This window comes from Zasmidium cellare, assembly GCF_010093935.1.
Source record: "Zasmidium cellare ATCC 36951 unplaced genomic scaffold M409scaffold_12, whole genome shotgun sequence".
NCBI lineage: Eukaryota > Fungi > Ascomycota > Dothideomycetes > Mycosphaerellales > Mycosphaerellaceae > Zasmidium > Zasmidium cellare.
The window spans coordinates 772,719-790,904 of NW_022986956.1; the positions used below are offsets into that span (position 1 = coordinate 772,719).

General features: G+C 55.1%; 6 protein-coding genes across 6 annotated transcripts; 3 read left to right on the plus strand and 3 right to left on the minus strand.

Annotated features, from left to right (window-relative positions):
- Nucleotides 1-922: 922 nt before the first annotated feature.
- On the minus strand, nucleotides 923-2,569 carry M409DRAFT_53296 (uncharacterized protein; the record flags this gene model as incomplete). The annotated part of the gene is made up of 2 exons (XM_033812331.1): nucleotides 923-2,245; nucleotides 2,297-2,569. The coding sequence occupies 2 exons, from the start codon at nucleotides 2,567-2,569 to the stop codon at nucleotides 923-925; spliced, it is 1,596 nt and encodes a 531-aa protein (XP_033669548.1).
- Nucleotides 2,570-5,330: 2,761 nt separating this feature from the next.
- M409DRAFT_65535 (uncharacterized protein) lies at nucleotides 5,331-6,134 on the plus strand (the record flags this gene model as incomplete). Its single annotated transcript, XM_033816555.1, has 1 exon — nucleotides 5,331-6,134. The coding sequence occupies one exon, from the start codon at nucleotides 5,331-5,333 to the stop codon at nucleotides 6,132-6,134; it is 804 nt and encodes a 267-aa protein (XP_033669549.1).
- Nucleotides 6,135-6,434: 300 nt separating this feature from the next.
- M409DRAFT_53298 (uncharacterized protein) lies at nucleotides 6,435-7,256 on the plus strand (the record flags this gene model as incomplete). Its single annotated transcript, XM_033812332.1, has 1 exon — nucleotides 6,435-7,256. One exon carries the CDS (start codon nucleotides 6,435-6,437, stop codon nucleotides 7,254-7,256), a length of 822 nt encoding a protein of 273 aa, XP_033669550.1.
- A 1,275-nt stretch (nucleotides 7,257-8,531) lies between these two features.
- On the minus strand, nucleotides 8,532-12,080 carry M409DRAFT_65536 (uncharacterized protein; the record flags this gene model as incomplete). Its single annotated transcript, XM_033816556.1, has 2 exons — nucleotides 8,532-8,916; nucleotides 8,971-12,080. The coding sequence occupies 2 exons, from the start codon at nucleotides 12,078-12,080 to the stop codon at nucleotides 8,532-8,534; spliced, it is 3,495 nt and encodes a 1,164-aa protein (XP_033669551.1).
- A 1,308-nt stretch (nucleotides 12,081-13,388) lies between these two features.
- M409DRAFT_65537 (uncharacterized protein) lies at nucleotides 13,389-14,325 on the minus strand (the record flags this gene model as incomplete). The annotated part of the gene is made up of 3 exons (XM_033816557.1): nucleotides 13,389-13,735; nucleotides 13,806-14,117; nucleotides 14,286-14,325. 3 exons carry the CDS (start codon nucleotides 14,323-14,325, stop codon nucleotides 13,389-13,391), a joined length of 699 nt encoding a protein of 232 aa, XP_033669552.1.
- A 1,041-nt stretch (nucleotides 14,326-15,366) lies between these two features.
- On the plus strand, nucleotides 15,367-17,904 carry M409DRAFT_65538 (uncharacterized protein; the record flags this gene model as incomplete). The annotated part of the gene is made up of 1 exon (XM_033816558.1): nucleotides 15,367-17,904. The coding sequence occupies one exon, from the start codon at nucleotides 15,367-15,369 to the stop codon at nucleotides 17,902-17,904; it is 2,538 nt and encodes an 845-aa protein (XP_033669553.1).
- Between the last annotated feature and the right edge of the window lie 282 nt (nucleotides 17,905-18,186).

Genomic DNA, 18,186 nt, shown 5'->3' on the forward strand with positions numbered 1-18,186 from the left:
TGCGTGAGATATTAGAGAGCTGGCTGCCGGCTGCGATGTCCTGGAATGGCCTAGTAGAGTTCTGGGATAAGTACAAACTGTTGGACGAGGACGAGCCCGGTCAAGAGAATGAAGTGGTGATGCTGCGTCCAAGCAGGTATGCATTGCGATGGTGCGGCGGCGCTGAGACGAACGCCAATCTCGTCAGTGCTTTGGCGCTTCCGATGATCTGAAGGCCGGCAAAGCTGGATTTGCAGGGCAGACAGAGATGTTGATATTCCAAAGCAGCGCAGTGCCTTGGCGCTGGGCGGGAGCATACGTCCCAAGACGGGTTGGTCACGATGGCGATGCCTGCGCACTCGTGAGCAGCCAGACTACCATATGGGACGTGGGCCAATGTCAGGCATAAGCACTGGCATCTTGCGCGTTTGCACTATCATTTCGCTTTTCACGCCTCCCATGATCCTCGCCATGTGCACAATTCCGCCAAGTGCAGTCAACATGAAGTCACAGTTACTGCCACTTGAGTTTGTATCGCTAGAAGTCTATCCAGTTCAACCCAATCGCCGCGCTTTCAAAAAGCATGCCCAATTGACCTCACCTCGTAAGTGTGTGCGGCCGATGGTTTCACTTTACTCCCGCATGCCACATGTTCGTCGTCGTTCCTGCCTATTGCGGAAAGCGTGCGAGTCGGTCGGCCTGTGGTATGTCCTTCCAAGCACTCTCACCACCACACTAATTACTCACGCAGGAAGACAACAGAGAGGAGAATGCCATCCTTGAAGAGTTCACATCATCATTCATATTCACAGCAGACCCATGGCGCTAACCGCTCGACATATGCCGCTTTTCCTCTCAAAATGCGCGAAGCGAGGGAATCATAATACATCCTATACAATCAAAATTTCAAAACAACACCGAGGCCCATTCCCGCACGACGTTTCTACCGATGGAAATACTTCAACTCGAGGGTTCTCAGAACGAGATAGCCCACTGCCGAGAAGGCGAATCCAAGTTCGAACCCGACATCGCCACCGTAGGGCGCCTCGCCAGCATGTAGCGCGATGGGACCAACGAACCAGGTCTGGCTCATGCCTGTCACCATTCCTGCGACACCACAGCAGAAAGCGGCGACGGCGGCGATACCTGGTGGCAGTTTGCCCGGCTTGTCGTAATCCTCGGGATTGTAGCCGGAGAAGCCACGTCTGAAGTAGAAGTGGTCGGTCAGGGAGATGCCGCTGTAGATGGCGAGCCAGTACCCGATGAAGTTCATGAAGTTTTCGAGGACCGTCTCGAAGTGCGAGTAGCCTGGGATGGCGATGGCAATGTAGACCCCTGTGCCGATGGCGGTCCAGATGAATCGAGGCACACGGGCGGTGTAGCGGGAGAGGACTTGTACGGTCAAAGCGACGGAGTAGATGTTGGGGCAGTTGTTGGCGATGATGGTCAGGGCGAGGACGACGAGGCAGAACTTGCCGAAGGTGCCGAGGTGGTAGATGAGGACTGCGCCGAGGAGACCACCGGTTCCTGAGGCCTCGTAGCCGGTCTGGTAGCGGTTGTTGCCGCCGTCGATGTCTGTGGCGGACATGATGGCGATGCCGAGCATCTCAGTGAAGAGCAGGGGGATGATGAGGCCGATCCACGTCGCGAAGAAGACCTTGCGGCGGGACTGATTGGCTGGGTGGTAGACTGTGTAGTCTGCGGCGTACGAGGTCCAGCCCGTGGCGAAGCCGTAGACTGTGGCGCCGAAGGAAAGGCATCCACCGAGCTCAGACTTGCCTACACCCATGGGGATATTGACGAAGTCGCCGCTGTGGGCAAACACGCCGAGCACGATGAGGAAGATGATCGTCGCTGGCAGCCAGGACCAGAACTCATACGCATGGACGATCTTGTAGCCAAAGAAGCAAACGAACATGGTGCAGAAGGCGATGATCAGAATACCGGCGAAGCCAGGGACGTCGCTATTTACGGCGTTGATGAGTTGCGCGCCGACGATGGAGTTGACAGACGACCAGCCGATACATGCCAGGACGTTGAAGATGGCGATGAGCTTCACTCCCCACCAGCCAAACCAGAATCGAGACAGGACCATTTGGCGCAAGCCGAATCGTGGGCCGAACGTTGAGAAGAAGCAGACAGTCATGACACCGATCAGGTTGAAGAAGAGGCAGATGAGCATGGCGTCTGCGACTCCAAGGTAGAAGAGCTCTTTGGCCAGGATACCGATGGCGAAGGACGAGACGACCATGTTGGCGGAGAACCACTGGAATCGAGGGTTAGTAATGTTCTTTCACGGTGGAAATTATAATCTCACCATCGTCGAGACGTTCAGCAACGCCTTGACACCAGTATCCGTCCGCTCGTCCTCTGGCACTCTCTCGATACCTCTCTGCTCGACATGGAACTTGCCCGCTAGCCTTTGGATCTTCGCATACCATCCGTTGCCATACTCGAAGCTCTCGCCTGGGACAGCGCCATCTTCATGGACGATATGTGCATTCCGCTTCTCGTACTCGCCGCTGTTACTGCTGCTGCCAGCATTCACCACCCCTCCATTCTTCTCGACGTCCGGGTACTCGTACGGCATCTTGGCCTGCTGGTGGAACCGGCTTCACGAAGAAGATTAATCCGGTTTTGTGTTACCCAAGTGAGCGAATGCTGGGTGCTGGGGTCGAGCCGGCTTCACGAAGAAGTTTACTCCGGCGCAATGGGGAGAGCGTAAGGCTGCTGGGTAGTGGGAAACGACACAGTCACGAAACAAGAAATCTGTTCAAGCAGCCCGCACACGCGACACATATGTAGTGCGTCCCACCCACGCGCACATGGCCGAAGAAATCACCACGCCCGCTGATAACGGCACGACGGGTGCCATGCCTGTGTCGGTAAGAGGCGACATTCTGGAAGGACGCTGGACGGCGAACCGCCACGAGGACGTACCGACGGTCGCTGTACGGAATACGTACCCACCCGGGTCGTCACCAGGATCCCAGTCCAGCGACAAGGCTTATCGTTGCGAAGCACTTTGCTCGGCAGCTTGGCCATTCACCAATTGTCTTCTCCCCCAGCCCCTGTTCTCGGCCTGTCTGGTGCCGTCGATTACATGACCCAGATGAGTGGTTGTAGGCGAGAACGCTGCGAAGAACGAAGGAGCGTGTGTTCTGCAGGTTCAGCAGAGATAAGACTGCAGCCAATCAGGGGCGGCTGGTTGACAGAAATTTGGTGGTGGGTGAATGGAGCTTGCGCCCAATGCGGACTCTGATCCGTTGCGCGGGCTCGGATAAATTGTCCCAAAACTTCTCCTTGAGATGCTGACTCTATCCGATCAGCAACATCAGCAATGCCCACACCTGACCATGAAGGCTGCTCTATTAATGGGAAGACTATCCTAAGACCAAACGAAAGCAGAGACAACACGAGTACAGTGCGTCCACTGTCACTCCACAACATGGGAACCCGCAAGCGCTCTCATCGGAGCTGACCGCAAGCCTAGGTCCATAGGAACGGGTATCTGCTATCTCACCTATAAGCTCCAGACGTGTGTCTAGGCATACAGTCAAGATCATAAGCTTGTATGCACCAGCGACCTGGTCTACTGTTCATTCCGCGCAGCTGGCCGTGCCGTCGACCCGGGACTCCATGGTTCTGCTCCAGACGCCACACCTTCGCACATGTGTGAGGTACATTTCCTAGCCGCTTTGGTTGCTATGCTTTTCGCCCAGCTACGAAAGAGGCTGTTGGTAGGCTCTCGCCTAAGATCGCCGCGCCGGAGATGCTGAAGTTGAGGTGTCGACCTGGGAACTCTAAGATGGATCTTCCTGGACGTCTTGCTGGTCGTTCCCTTGCCAGTTATGGGGCTTGCAGAGTACCAACTTGAGCTCAGGTATATTCTTGTGTCTTTGGCACTCTATGCTGATGTGTTCTCCGCGCAAGGCCTTCGATGATCGTCCGCACACCACGATCTCTGGTGTTTTGATTCCCTTGTCTCGCAGCGATCATGGAATTTGAGAGCACGACGACGGACACAATATTCGTGACGAGTTCGATCGGATCGACATTTCGACCTTCTAGTCCCTTATTGGGCGTCTCGGACAGCAGCGGTTCATTCGGAAAGAGGCGTGGGAATGACTCGTTCCAAGAGAGATTTCGGATGAGTTGGACCTAGCGTTCTCACAATCGTCGTACGTTCAGCAGTCATGATCGCCCATCGTGCTAGCGACCACTACATCTTTCATCAGGATCAGCAAGGACCACAGACCATCGTCGAACTCCAGGTGTTCGGCCTTCCATCGCCAGGTGTCGGTGTATATCATTCTCCCCACGAGCCTCAGAAGATCTGGCCTCTCATACCGGCATATTGGAAACATCTCCATCCGTCCTCTCTCCTCCGGAAGTGTAGAACTGCCATGACCTGACGGACAAGGGTTTTTGGATACCCTCGAATCTCAAGGAGCATGAACGCCGAGGCTCTCCCTTTTGTTTGATCGTCCATGACACAGGAGATGTCGACCACATCTACCCTGACATCAGGGAAGGCATTGTAAACCACCGAAAGATTGTTGAAGTGCTCTTCAAGTGTGCTTGCCACTGGTAGGTTGTCGATCAGGGCGATGAAGGAGTCGGAGGGCTCGTTGGCGACCAAAGTCCTGTCGAGGGGTCTGGCATTCATGAGAGACACGAAACGGTGGCAATATCGTATGAGATGGGTTGTGGTAGAGATATCGCTATAGGTGTACTTGTGGTAAGAAGGATTGTTCGCATCGCTGAGCAAGGCATCTAGGGACATGACCAAACAACATTCACAGGTTAAGATCGTCTCAAAAGCACGACGAAGATTGCACGACAAAATTTGAATTGACTTGGGAAAGCATCTGGTCCACGATGACTCTTAACGGTTGATAATCTGGACTCCATTGTTGAACCTATTTGGTTGACTCACGCTACTTTGCTGCGGGTAGCCGGATATAACGACTCTGCCTGCATCCTGAGCGCGGACGAAACGACCTACACATTCACTCGGCCTTTGCAGCCCTAACCATGTGTCCGTGCGCTCGGACGCCAATGCAGGTCACTCTCCATCAAAAGCTTGAACCAGTCAGTAACATGTTCAATCTAGCCCTCTTCTCATAGTCGATCAGCGTTGATGGCTCAGATCGATGGTGCGTTGACCGACGGTGAACAACGGCAAGTGGTTCTTCAATCTATGTTCGATGCCATGAATGAGCAATAACGTGTTTGCTTGGCCGGTTAAAACTACGGTAGCGATACCTAATCACGAGTACCAAGAAGGGTATAAATCTGTTGTCAGCACCTGGGACACTATGGCAGCACCTGCTCATACACCTGCATCAATGGCACCCACAACCTTCTCCAGATCTCACTGCAAGCTGCAAGATGCCCGCGCTCTGGTCATCGGCGGCTCTTCTGGAATCGGGTTCGGCGTATGCGAGGCACTGCTACAACATGGCGCCTACGTCTTTCTATGTTCTTCCCAACCGCACCACATCTCCAACGCCGTACAAAGGCTCCTTTCGAAATTTCCCCTTGCCGAGGGACGCCTAGAAGGCATTGTGTGCGACCTGAGCAGCGCAGAAAAGGTCGAAACGCAAGTCCAAGGTCTTTTCGACACGATAGCTGCCAAAGGAGTGATTTTGGACCACGTTGTTTACACGGCGGGAGATGATATCACGCTTGGAAACATCGAAGAGTTTAAGCTCGCGGAGATACAGAAGGCTGGAATGGTCCGTTTCTTCGGCCCTTTACTGGTAGCCCAGCACTTATCCAGGGCGATGACCCAAAGTACGGCCTCCTCCTTCACCATAACCACCGGTGGCTTACACCAACGACCTCGCAAAGGCTGGGCCATTATGATGTCCTATCTCTCAGGCCTCGAGGGCATGACGAGAGCCTTGGCGCGAGATCTAGCTCCTGTTCGAGTCAACCTGGTAGGGCCAGGGCCCGTAGACACTGAGAGGTGGTATTCACACCGAGAGACAGCTGATGTGGACGACTTGAAGCGTAGTCTGGCGCGTGCTACTGTCACGAGCCAGATTGCGGATGTGCAGGACGTGGTGGAGGCTTACTTGTATTTGATGAAGGACAAGAATATGACTGGCGGGAGTGTGTATACTAATGGAGGTGCGTTGCTCGCGTAGCTCTCAGACAGATTATTGGCAGTAATACTTTCCTCAAGTTGCCTTGATTTGCAATGAGGTGCGTTAAGACTCCTAACCGGCTATACTTGGTCTCCGTAAAGTACGGTTTCTAAGACTTTCTGAGCACTGACCTACATCTAGGGTTGTATAGGTCTCCAGTTCAGAGATGACTACATCTCCTGCATTTAAACCGACTACAATAAGCCCGCCAGCACCTTTATGAGAACGATTGCCTTTCAAGTCCCCTGAAGCATCTTCCACGCCCATCCATTCAGTCTGTTAAGCCGTGCTCGAACAACAATGCCTCCACCGCGAAACCATTCCGACAAGCTCAAAGGCTCCCGCGTCCTCATCATAGGAGGCAGCATAGGGATAGGCGTCGGTCTGGCCTCCGCCGTGCTCGAATTCGGTGGCCATGTCATTATCTCATCCTCCTCAGCACAGCGAATCTCCCAAGCCATCGATCGCCTTCGCTCTTTACATCCCCATACCCGAGACGACGACGACGACGCCGCCATCATCGGGATTCCTTGCGACCTCGGAAACTTCGAAACCCTGACGGAGCAAATCACATCTCTATTCGCAGAAATCGCCACGCATCTAGGAGGCCCCAACCAACTCGACCACGTCGTCTTCACCGCCGGCGACGCCCTCCCCATCAAACCCCTCGAAGCCTTCTCCCTCCCACAGATCCAACAAGCCGGCATCGTGCGCTTCTTCGCCCCCTTAGTCGTCGCACAGCATCTCCGCCAAAACCTCCGTCCCACCTCGGGCAGCTCATTCACTCTAACAACCGGCGGCGTCCCGCACCACTTGATGAAGAACTGGTCCGTCGCGCAGGCGTACCTCGGCGGGATTGAGAGCATGGCGCGGAGACTGGCGGTGGATCTCGCGCCGGTGAGGGTGAATGCGATTGGACTGGGGCCTGTTGAGACGGAGCTGTGGGGTGGGACCAAGGAGGCGGGACTGTATGAGGAGGTGAGGGCGAGGTTTGAGAGTAAGATGACGACGGGGAGGGTGGGTGAGGTGGGGGATGTGGTGGAGGCGTATTTGTATGTTTTGAGGGATTGGAATGTTTCTGGGAGTATTATTCGGAGTCATGGGGGGACGATTTTGTTGTGAGTTGGATAGAGTGTGGATTGGGCTTGGGGAGGTATTGGATAGTCTTGTGCATGATCTGCTGACGTCGTTGATAGAAGACGAGGACAAAAGTGTTCGTGCCACAATCCAAGCCCACTTGATTTTGAAGCTCGACGCTAGTGAACTCAATCGTAGTAAGTGAATGAACGCTCCGATCTTGTCACCACGCGAGGACGGTCGTGCTATACGACTATTCTACTATTTTTGCAACAAATACCAACGATTAGTCTCCACACACCTCAAAATTCCATCTCTCCACCCCTCAAGCCTTCCTCCAAACCCCCAAAAGACCTATCTCACCTCAACACTCCAGCTCCCTAAGATACATCCATCTCAACCCGCCCTCAAACTCGGCACAGAAGTCGGTACAACCGTCGGCACAACCGTCTCCGTAATCGGTGGGAACTCAATAGGAGGCAGCTCGTCAATGGAGGAGGTTGGAATGGACGTCTCCTGTGGCAGATGCTTTTCGTTCAGCGCTGGCGTGGGAGAGCCGCTGGTGAAGCCTACGGTGAGGGAGAGGAGGGCGAAGAGGAGGGTTGGGCCGTGCATCTTGGAGCGTGGAGGGTGGCGTCTGGTAGAGGGAGGTCAGTAGAGAGAGATGGCGGGAGAGAGGAAAAGGGGTTCGTGGCTTGTACCTGATGAGTGAAAGAGTCCTTTCGAGGTTTGTTCAGTTCTGCAGATGCTCAATATCTCATGCAGGTTTCCTGCGCTCACTCTCCCTCCTGCCTGACAGCGCTCCTTCGCCGTCTTTTATACACCTCGCCGTCCCCTCCCCTTCAGCATCGACCATCACCTACAACCCGCCTTCAAGCCCATCCATCATCAAACAGTGTCCACACCGCGAGCGAATCTGATCCACTATCCAGACCCACAAACTTCCGTTTCCAGCAGTGGAAGCATACGTGCTCTAGGGCAGGGAAAGTCAAGCAGGGTGGCCGTCTTTGCCCCTGGAAATCCGTTGGATCTTTCGAACATACCTTTTGAGATGCGAGGAGGACGAACAGAAAAGCACTGTCGAGTACAACGATGGTGGCAGTATGTACAATAAAGCGTTCTCTTTCCCTCGCGGCGCGCCTTTCTCTCTAGCGCCAAAAAATGGTATATAAAAAACGAATTCTTTCTGTCGAAACACGGATTCGGCCCCCGAGGCCTATTGGCTGCAGACGTTGTCTCTGTCTCGGGCTCGAAAAACAGGGAAAACGCCTCGCTATGCTGATACATCAACTGTCTGTCTGTCTATGCAAGTTCTTACTACTATTTCGGAGCACCAGTCTTCTCCTTCGCACTATCTACAATACTCGTCATGGCCAACCTCACGGGCGTGGAGGGGCTCTTGGGCCCAGGACTCTGCGGTCTGCTGGGCGCCGCAGAAGGCGCGGCTGAACGGTTGTGGCTCATGTGTGCTTGCACGAGGTGACCTGCGGCGAGTGCTGAGCAGAGGGACAGTTCACCTGCGAGGACAGCGGCGCCGATGATGCGGGCGAGTTGTTGGGCGTTGGCGCCGGGGCTTGTTGGGTGAGGTCCTCGCACACCGAGTAGGTCCAGCATGGCGGCTTGGGGTTCGAGGACAGTTCCGCCGCCGATGGTGCCGACTTCGATGCAGGGCATGGAGACGGAGATTTGGAGGTTGCCGTTGAGACTGTGAAGTAAGTCAGTAAATTGAACGTTGCTTACAGAGATGAGTTCAACTTACTTCTTCATCACAGTAATACAATTACTGCTCTCCACGTTCTGTGCTGGGTCCTGACCCGTGGCGAGGAAGATGGCTGTGAGGATATTGGCGGCATGGGCATTGAAACCTCCAATACTTCCCGCCATGGCACTCCCCATGAAGTTCTTGGCAATGTTAAGCTCGACAAGAGCGTCGACATTACTCTTCAGCACGCTCCTGACGACTTCGCCGGGGATGATAGCCTCGGCGACGACACTCTTGCCACGTCCATCGATCCAGTTGATCGCGGCCGGTTTCTTGTCTGTGCAGAAGTTGCCTGAGACCGAAATGATGGCCATATCGCTGAAGCCGGCTTCTTGTGACATGACGTTGAGAGCATTCTCCACACCCTTGGAGATCATGTTCATGCCCATGGCGTCACCAGTCGTCGTCTTGAAGCGGATGTAGAGGTATGTCCCAGCAATCGCCGTCTTCAGCTGCTGTAGTCGAGCGAAACGAGAGGTCGAGTTGAAGGCATCTTTCATGACCTTCTGACCCTCCGGACTGTCGATCCAGACCTTGGCAGCGGCAGCACGAGCAAGCGTCTCGAATCCAACACATGGACCACGAGTCATGCCGTCGGCTGTCAGAACAGTAACGGCACCTCCACCAGCGTTGATGGCTTTGCACCCTCTGCTCGTACTGGCAACAAGCACACCCTCGGTCGTTGCCATTGGAAGGAAGTAGCTGCGGCCGTCGATTGTTAAAGGTCCAGCAACGCCAAGAGGCAATGGCAAGTAGCCAACCACATTCTCACAACATGCGCCATGCACTCTGTCGTAGTCGAAGTGTTCGTAAGGCAGCTTGGATTTCTCGAGCTTACCGGTGAGGTCCGCCGTGCCTGGCGTCCTTGAAATGACAGATCTTCGGATCTTGACTGCACGAGTCTTGTCTTCGAGAGTCTTCTCCAGCGCATGTCCTGGTATCTTACCACGCAGGGCAAGGTCAACGATTTCGTGGTCATCGAGAAGCGGTGCCTTTTTAGCTTTGACCATCGCCTCGCATTCCTCTCGTGTCCGTTTCCCAGGCTTGTTCATGATGGACTCCAATTCCGCCACCTCCTCAGGCGATGGTTCAGATTTGATTGGTGCAACCGCATGGCCATTAGCCTGTGGTTGTTTCGACTTTTCACTCCCAGCAGGCTCCTTGATCGGGGTTGAAGGCTCGCTTTCAGGCTCATTGATAGTCCATCTCGCCGCATTGAAGAGGTAACCATTCAGAACCAAGCTCAAGACAAGCGCGCTAATCACCCACTTGCTCAGAGTCGGGTCCTCAAAGCTCTTGAGCAGACTTTCTACCATCTTACCGCCCAGCGCAGAGAACATACCACTTCGGTAGTCGCCGTCGAAGATGGCCCAGTCTGATGACTCTCCCCGCTGTGAGTAGTGTATGGATGGATATTGCAGCTCGTACTTGATCGGGTTGAAGACCGTCACGCTGATGGGTTGCTTGCCCTTCTGTGCCTGGCTGAAGAGGAAATCGAGGCCGTTGCCAGCAACTTTGAAGGGATCCATGGGTGGCTGTGTCACGACACTTGAAAGGCCAGCGGTCGTGACTGGTGCGTTGTTTCTCGTTCCTCGGAAGGGCATGGTGCAGATGTTCAACACGTTGATCATGATGAAGCCTGTGACCATCAACACCTTGAAGCGTGGCACGCTGCTGTCGCGAGCCTTCTTGCCGAAGATGCTGTTCTCGCTGTTGGGAGACATGCCATCGCCGTTGGGCCAGTCGTTGCTTGAAGCCACATTCTCTGCCACTCGTCGGCTGACACCATCATCCTCCAGAGCTTTCCGCAGGTTGACGTGACGTCTGATGCGGTTGATCTCAAGTTTGATGGTGAGGATGGAGGTGTAGAAGGTGAAAAGCAGGATGCAGTCGAAGAAGAGCGTCCAAGCGGCCAAGAAGCAGAATTGTCGCAGTCCACCTTGAATGCCAGAAGCTGCTCCCGCACAGAGGATCAGAATCTCAATAGTGTAGTCGCGTACAATTTCAAAACCACGCTCGCGCACTGCAGTCTGCACAGCATTTTGAATGGTGAGCGGTGCGTCGCCATTGCCGTTGCCGTTCCTGGCCTGGACGGAGGCTGAGAGGACAGCCTGGGTGAGCATGATGGGCTTCTCAAAGCCGACTGTCACCACCAAGAACGGCACTCCCTCAGAAAGCAAGACCACATTCTCTGGGACTCCCAACTTCAGGGTCACCATCAATCCAAAGAGGAAAGCGAATGCCGAGGAGAAGAGGGTCATAGTCGCCAACCAGAAGTTCGATCCCATCCGGCGCATGCTCAGGAAAAGCGAAGCAAAGGTCAAGTACATGGACAAGTATCCCAGAGACATGATGACGATATCCAAAGTCTCGGCATTCTTGATCAAGTCCAGGAAGGCACTCCACGAGTTCTGCACCCATTCGACCATGCCGTGGGAGGAGGGATTGGTCTTGGCGGTCTTCATCAGCCACATCTTTTGCTCAGCTTCGTCGTCTGAGCCATCGTCTTCTTGCGTCAGACCGGCGGGCGAGGCAGGGATCTCCTTGACGCGTTCCATGAAGCGTGGCGTTTGCTCAAACGGCATGGAGAAGGCGAGCATGGTGTCCGAGGAGATGGGTGAGAGGATGTTCTCGCTCGAAGGCAGCAACTCCGCCTGGCTGTCCTCTGGTAGAGGGACCCTCTGCGCGACTGGCGCGGCATTGGGAGATTTGTTGCCCGAGTCCAGAAAGTCGAGTGTGACCAGCGCAATGTCCTGCTCTTTCGCGTTGGCCGCCTTCCCACTGGCGCCATTCTCCTCCAACTGCCATTTCCAAGCTGTTTCTGGGCCCAAATGTAGCCTCCTGCTGCCCGCGGACAGTGCGGTGAAATCGACCTTGTTGCCTGAGACTGGGGATGGGCGGAAGAAACCCGTGTCGAGAAGACCGACGTAGAAGACGCTGGCGAGGGCGGCGACAAACACGATGGTCCTGATCGGGTGGGTGCAGGCCTTGAGGGAGACTTTTTGCAGGTAGGGGGTGATGCGCTGGTTGTAGTAGCCCGGCTTGTGGGGGTCGGTGATGTCGTAGTTGCGCCGCCATCGCGTGGGGATGAGCTGTGAGCCGAGCATGGCGGCGGCGGTGGTGTGTGAAGAGGGGTGGGTGGTGGTGAGTAGGGCGTAGGGGGATTGTTCGGTCACAGGCGCATGTCGTGGTGTCGCCGTCGCGGAGTCGACTTCTCCCGCCTCCAGCTCCTCGTCCTCAACCCGCCTGTGCTGTTGTGTCCCCTCGCTGTCGGATGTCGCTGAATGTCGCAAGCACTGCTGAAGCGGTCGAGGGTGGTGTGGTGTGTGGCTGTTGCTGCTGCCGCTCGACGTCACGCCGCTCCAAGCAAGCAAACCGGGGGAGGCGTTGCTTGCAATTGTTCTTTAGCAACAAAGCAGAGTCAACAAGTCAAGTCAAGTAAATATTGATGGAGAGGGAAGACGACCCCAACCAGGGACCAGCAGCCAGTTAGTTATCCCGCCGCCGCCACAGTTAGTGAGTGCCTAGTCAATTCACCGCCCTCGAGGCATTCGCTGCTCCACGAGAAAATATCCTCTTGGGCCTGTTTCGCCGCAAGGAACCGCCCAATCACATGCCTCAGATGCTGTACCCCAGAACTCAATGTGGCTCCACTGCGCTGCGAGATGAACGATTGATAAAATCTTCTTATCAGATCTTTTCCCTGTCGCTGCAGGAACACGAATCTTCTTCTTCTTCTTCTTCTTCTTCTTCTTCGGGCTTGACAGCAGCGATGAATTGATGAAGTCGGATCATAACTATGATTGAATCAATCAAGTTCCTACTCCAAATCGGCCGGAACTACTTCAATATCGGGTGACTTTGGGCAGGAGTTTAACAAACTCCGCGTAATGAGTTGCTGCTGGCGGTGGAGTCGGAGGATCCGGGCCCGCGCCATCGTACGTTTTTCTTGCGTCGTGGCTGCATGGCGGTGCAGCTTGACAACAAGACACACGATGCTGCATGGCCTGCTACCCGTTTGGGCTGCTATTACGATCCATCTTCTTCCTGCATGATGATATCTATCTCTACTACGTATGAGGCGCATAGTTCTATTTCCAGCGTCTGGTTGAATGAAAAAATCCCAATCATGCGGATCGGCGAAGCCTTCAACGGCCGCCACGATACCAACATCGTCCTGCGCCGATAAGCTTGGTGCTGACTGCACGTCTTCGCAATGGATGAGCAACTGCGACCACTGCTGACGAGCAGGCAAAAAGCAATGCTGTCGTAGTCCTGTACCGCAGCAATCCGGCATTCGTCAGAAGCGGTGGCTGCGAATCTCCCAACTTGGCAGTACTTGTGCTTGGCAAGCAATCCCTCATTATTGTTGACGACCTTCATCAGCTCGACATGGTGATGGAGAGGTCACGCGCTCAACTTGCATGTCTCGAGACCACCTTCTCAAAAAGCGGCCGGTCTCCATGCGTCACTCGTCGAACAAACCCCGCATTGGGATCATAGAGCATCACGTGGAAGTGCTCGACCGCATGGATGCTCTTCAGGCTGTTCCAATTCTTGAACCAAATCACATTCTCGCGACCGCAGGTACTCACAAACGTCTTTTCTACAAAGTCGTTGACGAATTCGCGCGTTGTTGTAGACATATCACCAATCTCAGACGCCGCGTCGGCAGGCAGCTCGAACTTGGTCCACACGACGAGATGAACAATCCGTTCGTCCACGCCGTACGGCCAGTCGTTGTATAAGATGATGTAGTCATCTATTAACAAATTAGCCATGAAAAGATGCAAGTCTTCATTCTGACATACCAGCATTGGAGAAAGGCGGACTGGCCGAGAAGTTCAGATCCCCCCAATGCAATCTCTCCTTCAACACAAAATTCATGATGCTTCCATGCTCTCGTATCAACTGCTGGCAGTACTCCCTATACAGTCGTAGCTGGCTCGGTACCCGCTTGAACAAGTCGAGTCGATTCCCACGGATCAACTCCCGGACTTCATCCCAACTCTGCCGCTGGTACTCGGTATCCGGCGTGCTCAAAACGCCGCGGTCTTTGTGGTCCTTGAACGCATACTGCAGGTATTCTGGACATTCGTCTGTCCAGTCAGACGGCGGGATGCTGACATTCCAGAAGGCGACTCCTGAGGTATTGCGAATTGGAGCATGTCCCGTCTCATCCCTTGGCGATGGAAAGGAGCCGTCTGAGTTCGATACTTGCTGAGGTGAGCATTCTGCCGGACGGCCATTCTGCGGCGACAAGTCTTCGGACGGCCGCGGAACAGCAGCAACAACATCGCCTTCACTCTCACGTCCTAGCCCGTTGCTGCTGGTCCCATCGTGGCCGACCATCGTTCACGAATAGCAACAACCCGGCGCAACGCTCCTCGCCCACGATCTCGTCATGCGATGTCTTCTTGCGGAGACAGGTCCAGACGAATGGGGAGATGCACACATGAAAAAAGATATTGCGCAACGACGATCCCGCCTGGAAGCAGACATTCACGAGATGAGGCAGAGTTCTGTCATCAGCCGCGCCAACGCGCCAGGTTCGCGTAAAGTGGATCGTCGTGGTGTTGTGTTCCTGGCACTCGGCGACAGGGCGGAAAGAAGGTCCAGGGGTGCAGGACTCACACTGAGGATCGGGAAAGGTGAGCTTTCACGTTTCAGCAGCCAACGTCTCTCCCTCCCACGCCCATCAATCAAATCAATCAATTCCCTAAGCGAAGACAGCAAATTTTTGATGGAGGAGCCCAAACGGAGATTTTGCGTGGACGTCGCCGCCGTCTCCCAACGGAATGGCAGGCGGCGCTAAGTCGTGGTCAGCCGTGGGATCGATGGCGCAGGCCGGTGATAGGCTGAGCGTTCAGGAACCGGCAGCCAGCAAAGGGGGCACATACCAGCCCATCCACCCTATCCTCTCGCTATCCTCCCAGTATTCTGTCCGCCCCGGCACCAGGCTAGCATCGACTCTGCCTCGTATCCCATCTCCTCCTCCACCTATCTCCCATATACCTACGGTCATTACCTGGTAGTGTTTATTGTCTGTCCCTCGCTATATCGCTGTCGCCGCACGCACCCCCCCGGAAGGCTGCGCTTCGTCCCATACCGCCGCAACAAAGACCGAGACTGAAGCGCCCGACTCCCCTGAAAGACTCGACGATTCGACCACGATAATACGAGGAGCCCGCATCGCCCTTGCATCTAGAATACACCCACCTACCACCCGCTCCAGACCGCACCGGGCAGATCTCCGGACGAACGCCTGCTCGTCACTCCTCCCCACGAGTGCACCGCGCCTGCTCGTCGACTCCCTCCTCCTGACACTGCGATTCGCATCACACGCACCTGCTGTATGGTCCACATTGGGCGGCGCATTGAATATCTCCCCTCATGTCACGGCCTGCTCCACCCTTTTCGCCGCTCTCGATGAGCAGCAACGATTCCTCTTTTGTCGGTCGCTACGAAACTTTGGGAGGAACTCCAGGCGGCACCCCCAACGACGCTCCCTATACTGGTGGCCCGTATGGCGCTGCGCGACCCGCGCAAGCCTCTCCTCCCGCATCGCAACACCCCAGCAGTTCCACGGATATGTCGCGGCCTTCCGTAGGCGGCAGCAGCGTCAATGGCAATCGCCCACCATCATCGGCCAGCTCAGTCGGTATGTCCAGCGATGGACGAATGGGAATGGGCAGACCGCCGCCTGGCGACCGCGATAGCTCAAGAAGTCACTTCAAAGACGAAAGTGAAGCCGCACTGTCGAGGCATTACACCGCGCTCAAGAGCTATCTCCAAGTACACCTGCAAGATGAGAAGGGGAACATCAAGCCGAATAGAGCTCGGGACAAGCTGCTGCGACTGTCCGTCACACAGTTCATGGAGCTGAGCACTGATGTGTACGACGAGTTAATACGAAGAGAAGACGAACGGATGCAGCGCGTGGAGAATGTCCCTCGCTTTCTCCTACCCAAGCAGAACTTCCACCCGAAGCGAAACCAGGCGCGACAGAAGCTCTCGACCCTCCCCATCGAACGGTTCAGACAACTGGCGACTGATGTGTTCTATGAACTGGAGCGAAGAATACCCAGAATCATAGCTGGCGACATGGGCCGACCAAGAAGCACAACGAGCAATGCCAGCGGCCGAAGTCGAGCGCCCAGCCGCGGTGGTATGCGCCCACCGCCAGGTCCAGGCTACGGTTATCCACCTGGCCCTCCCGGTCCTGGTCGCGGACGAGGCTATCCACCCGGTCCGTACGGTCCAGGACCTGGCATGCCGCCCGGATCGAGAAGACCAAGTGAGGCTGGATCGTTGGGGCGACCTCTACCGAAGCATCTCCAGAGCAACACAATCGTCCCGAACAAAGGCACCATGGTTGAGGACGATGAAATGGATGACGACGAGGATGCGTTCGGGCTTGATCATGTCGGTACTGGACTCAGCGCAAGACCCAGCATGAGTGCCGAGGGCAGCGCCGAAGACAAAGAAAAGATCCAGGCGCAAGAAACCGAACTCGCCGAGTTGAAAGAGAAGCTGGAGGCGAAGGAAGCTGCGGAAAATGAATGGACTTCGCTGAGAGAAGAGCTGGAACAGAAGCATCTCGATGCGCAGACCTTGAACGAGAACCTCCAACAGGAACTGGCCGCTTTCCAAGCCAAGTCGAGGGATGAGGATGAGATTCGGGAACAGCACGATCACAACATCCAAGCATTGCGAGATCAGCTGGAAGACTTGCACGCGGAGAATGAGGACCTTCGCGGACAGTCTTCAAATGCAGGCGATCTCAAACTTCTGCACGCCCAACTCGAAACCCACCAAGCCGAGAACGAAGGTTTGAAGCGTCAACTGCAAAACCAAGCCACCCCTGCCGAGTTCGAGCAGCGAATACAAGAACTCGAAGCTCAGCTCGAAAAACAGCAGATGATCTCTCAGCAAGTACAGGAACAAGCTACAACCTATCTACGGGAGATGCGAGACCTCAGTCAACAGAACGACCAGGCCATTGAACAAGAAGAGAAGATGGCCGCCAAGATCTCGCAGCTGGAGAAGGAGAACGACCAGTGGCGACAGCGATATGCCAAAGTCAAGGCGCAGAACAAGTCACTTCGCGCTTCTACCATGGGTCTGGGTCTCCAGACTGGCTTTGACTCGGGCAGTCTGGTGCGACAGGAAGGACTCATCTCTGAAGGTGGTCTGGTGCGAGATACCGATGTCACTCGATTCCAGCTGGCCGTGGACGAGTTGCTCAAGGTCGCCAGACAGACAAGCACAGATGCCATGCTCGAGAGCGTCAAGAGCGTGGCCATCAGTGTTCAGTCCATTACCTCTGCCGTACGCACCGAAGGCTACCCAACGCCGTCACCATCGCCGCTCAGCCCAGAGACCAACATGCAGCAAGCGCCGAGCGTCAACAAGATCAAGGCGAGAGTCAATGGTACTGCCAACAGCCTCATCACCGCAACTAAACAGCATGCTGCCTCGCATGGTTTGTCGCCGGTCGCTTTACTCGACGCTGCTGCCAGCAATCTTACTGCTGCCGTCGTCGAATTGGTCAAGGCGGTTCACATTCGACCATCGAACAAGGCGGACTTTCAAGACCTCGATGGCGTGGACGAGCTGAACTCGTTCTACGACGACACAACCTCGCCATCAACCTCGACCAACCCCAACGGCCTGCAAATACCTGTCCCAACCTTCAATGCACCAGTCCCTCCGCCTGCTGCAGAGTCCAAGGCCGTCGATCCTGCGACACTTCCAGTCCGCAAGGCATCGATGAAAAAGCCGAATGGCGGCTGGTTCGGCTGGGCAGGAAAGTGGAACGACGACGGTGCAGAAGCAGCGCCAGCAGCGGCGGCACCACCTGTGACGAATGGTCACCCACAACAGCAACATCTGGACGACAGCGATGGCGAGTATGACCCCTACCGATAGTGTCGGCCACGGCAGAAGTCTCGGTCTCCAACGCCGCCTTGACACACTCATCTCTCGGCGAATCATTCTAATGGAATCGAAGTGTGAAACGTACACATAGACCGGCTACGACCGATAGTCGGATGCTTCATCGCGACTTTCTTATTTTTGGATATTACACTAGTAACGACAGCGCTCTGGAGCTGGAAGCAGAGGGAGGGGATTTGGCGTTCTTGGATTGAATTGTAATTGCTATGCTCTCTGATGGCGATACCCGACCTACTACACAACACGCAACGGCGG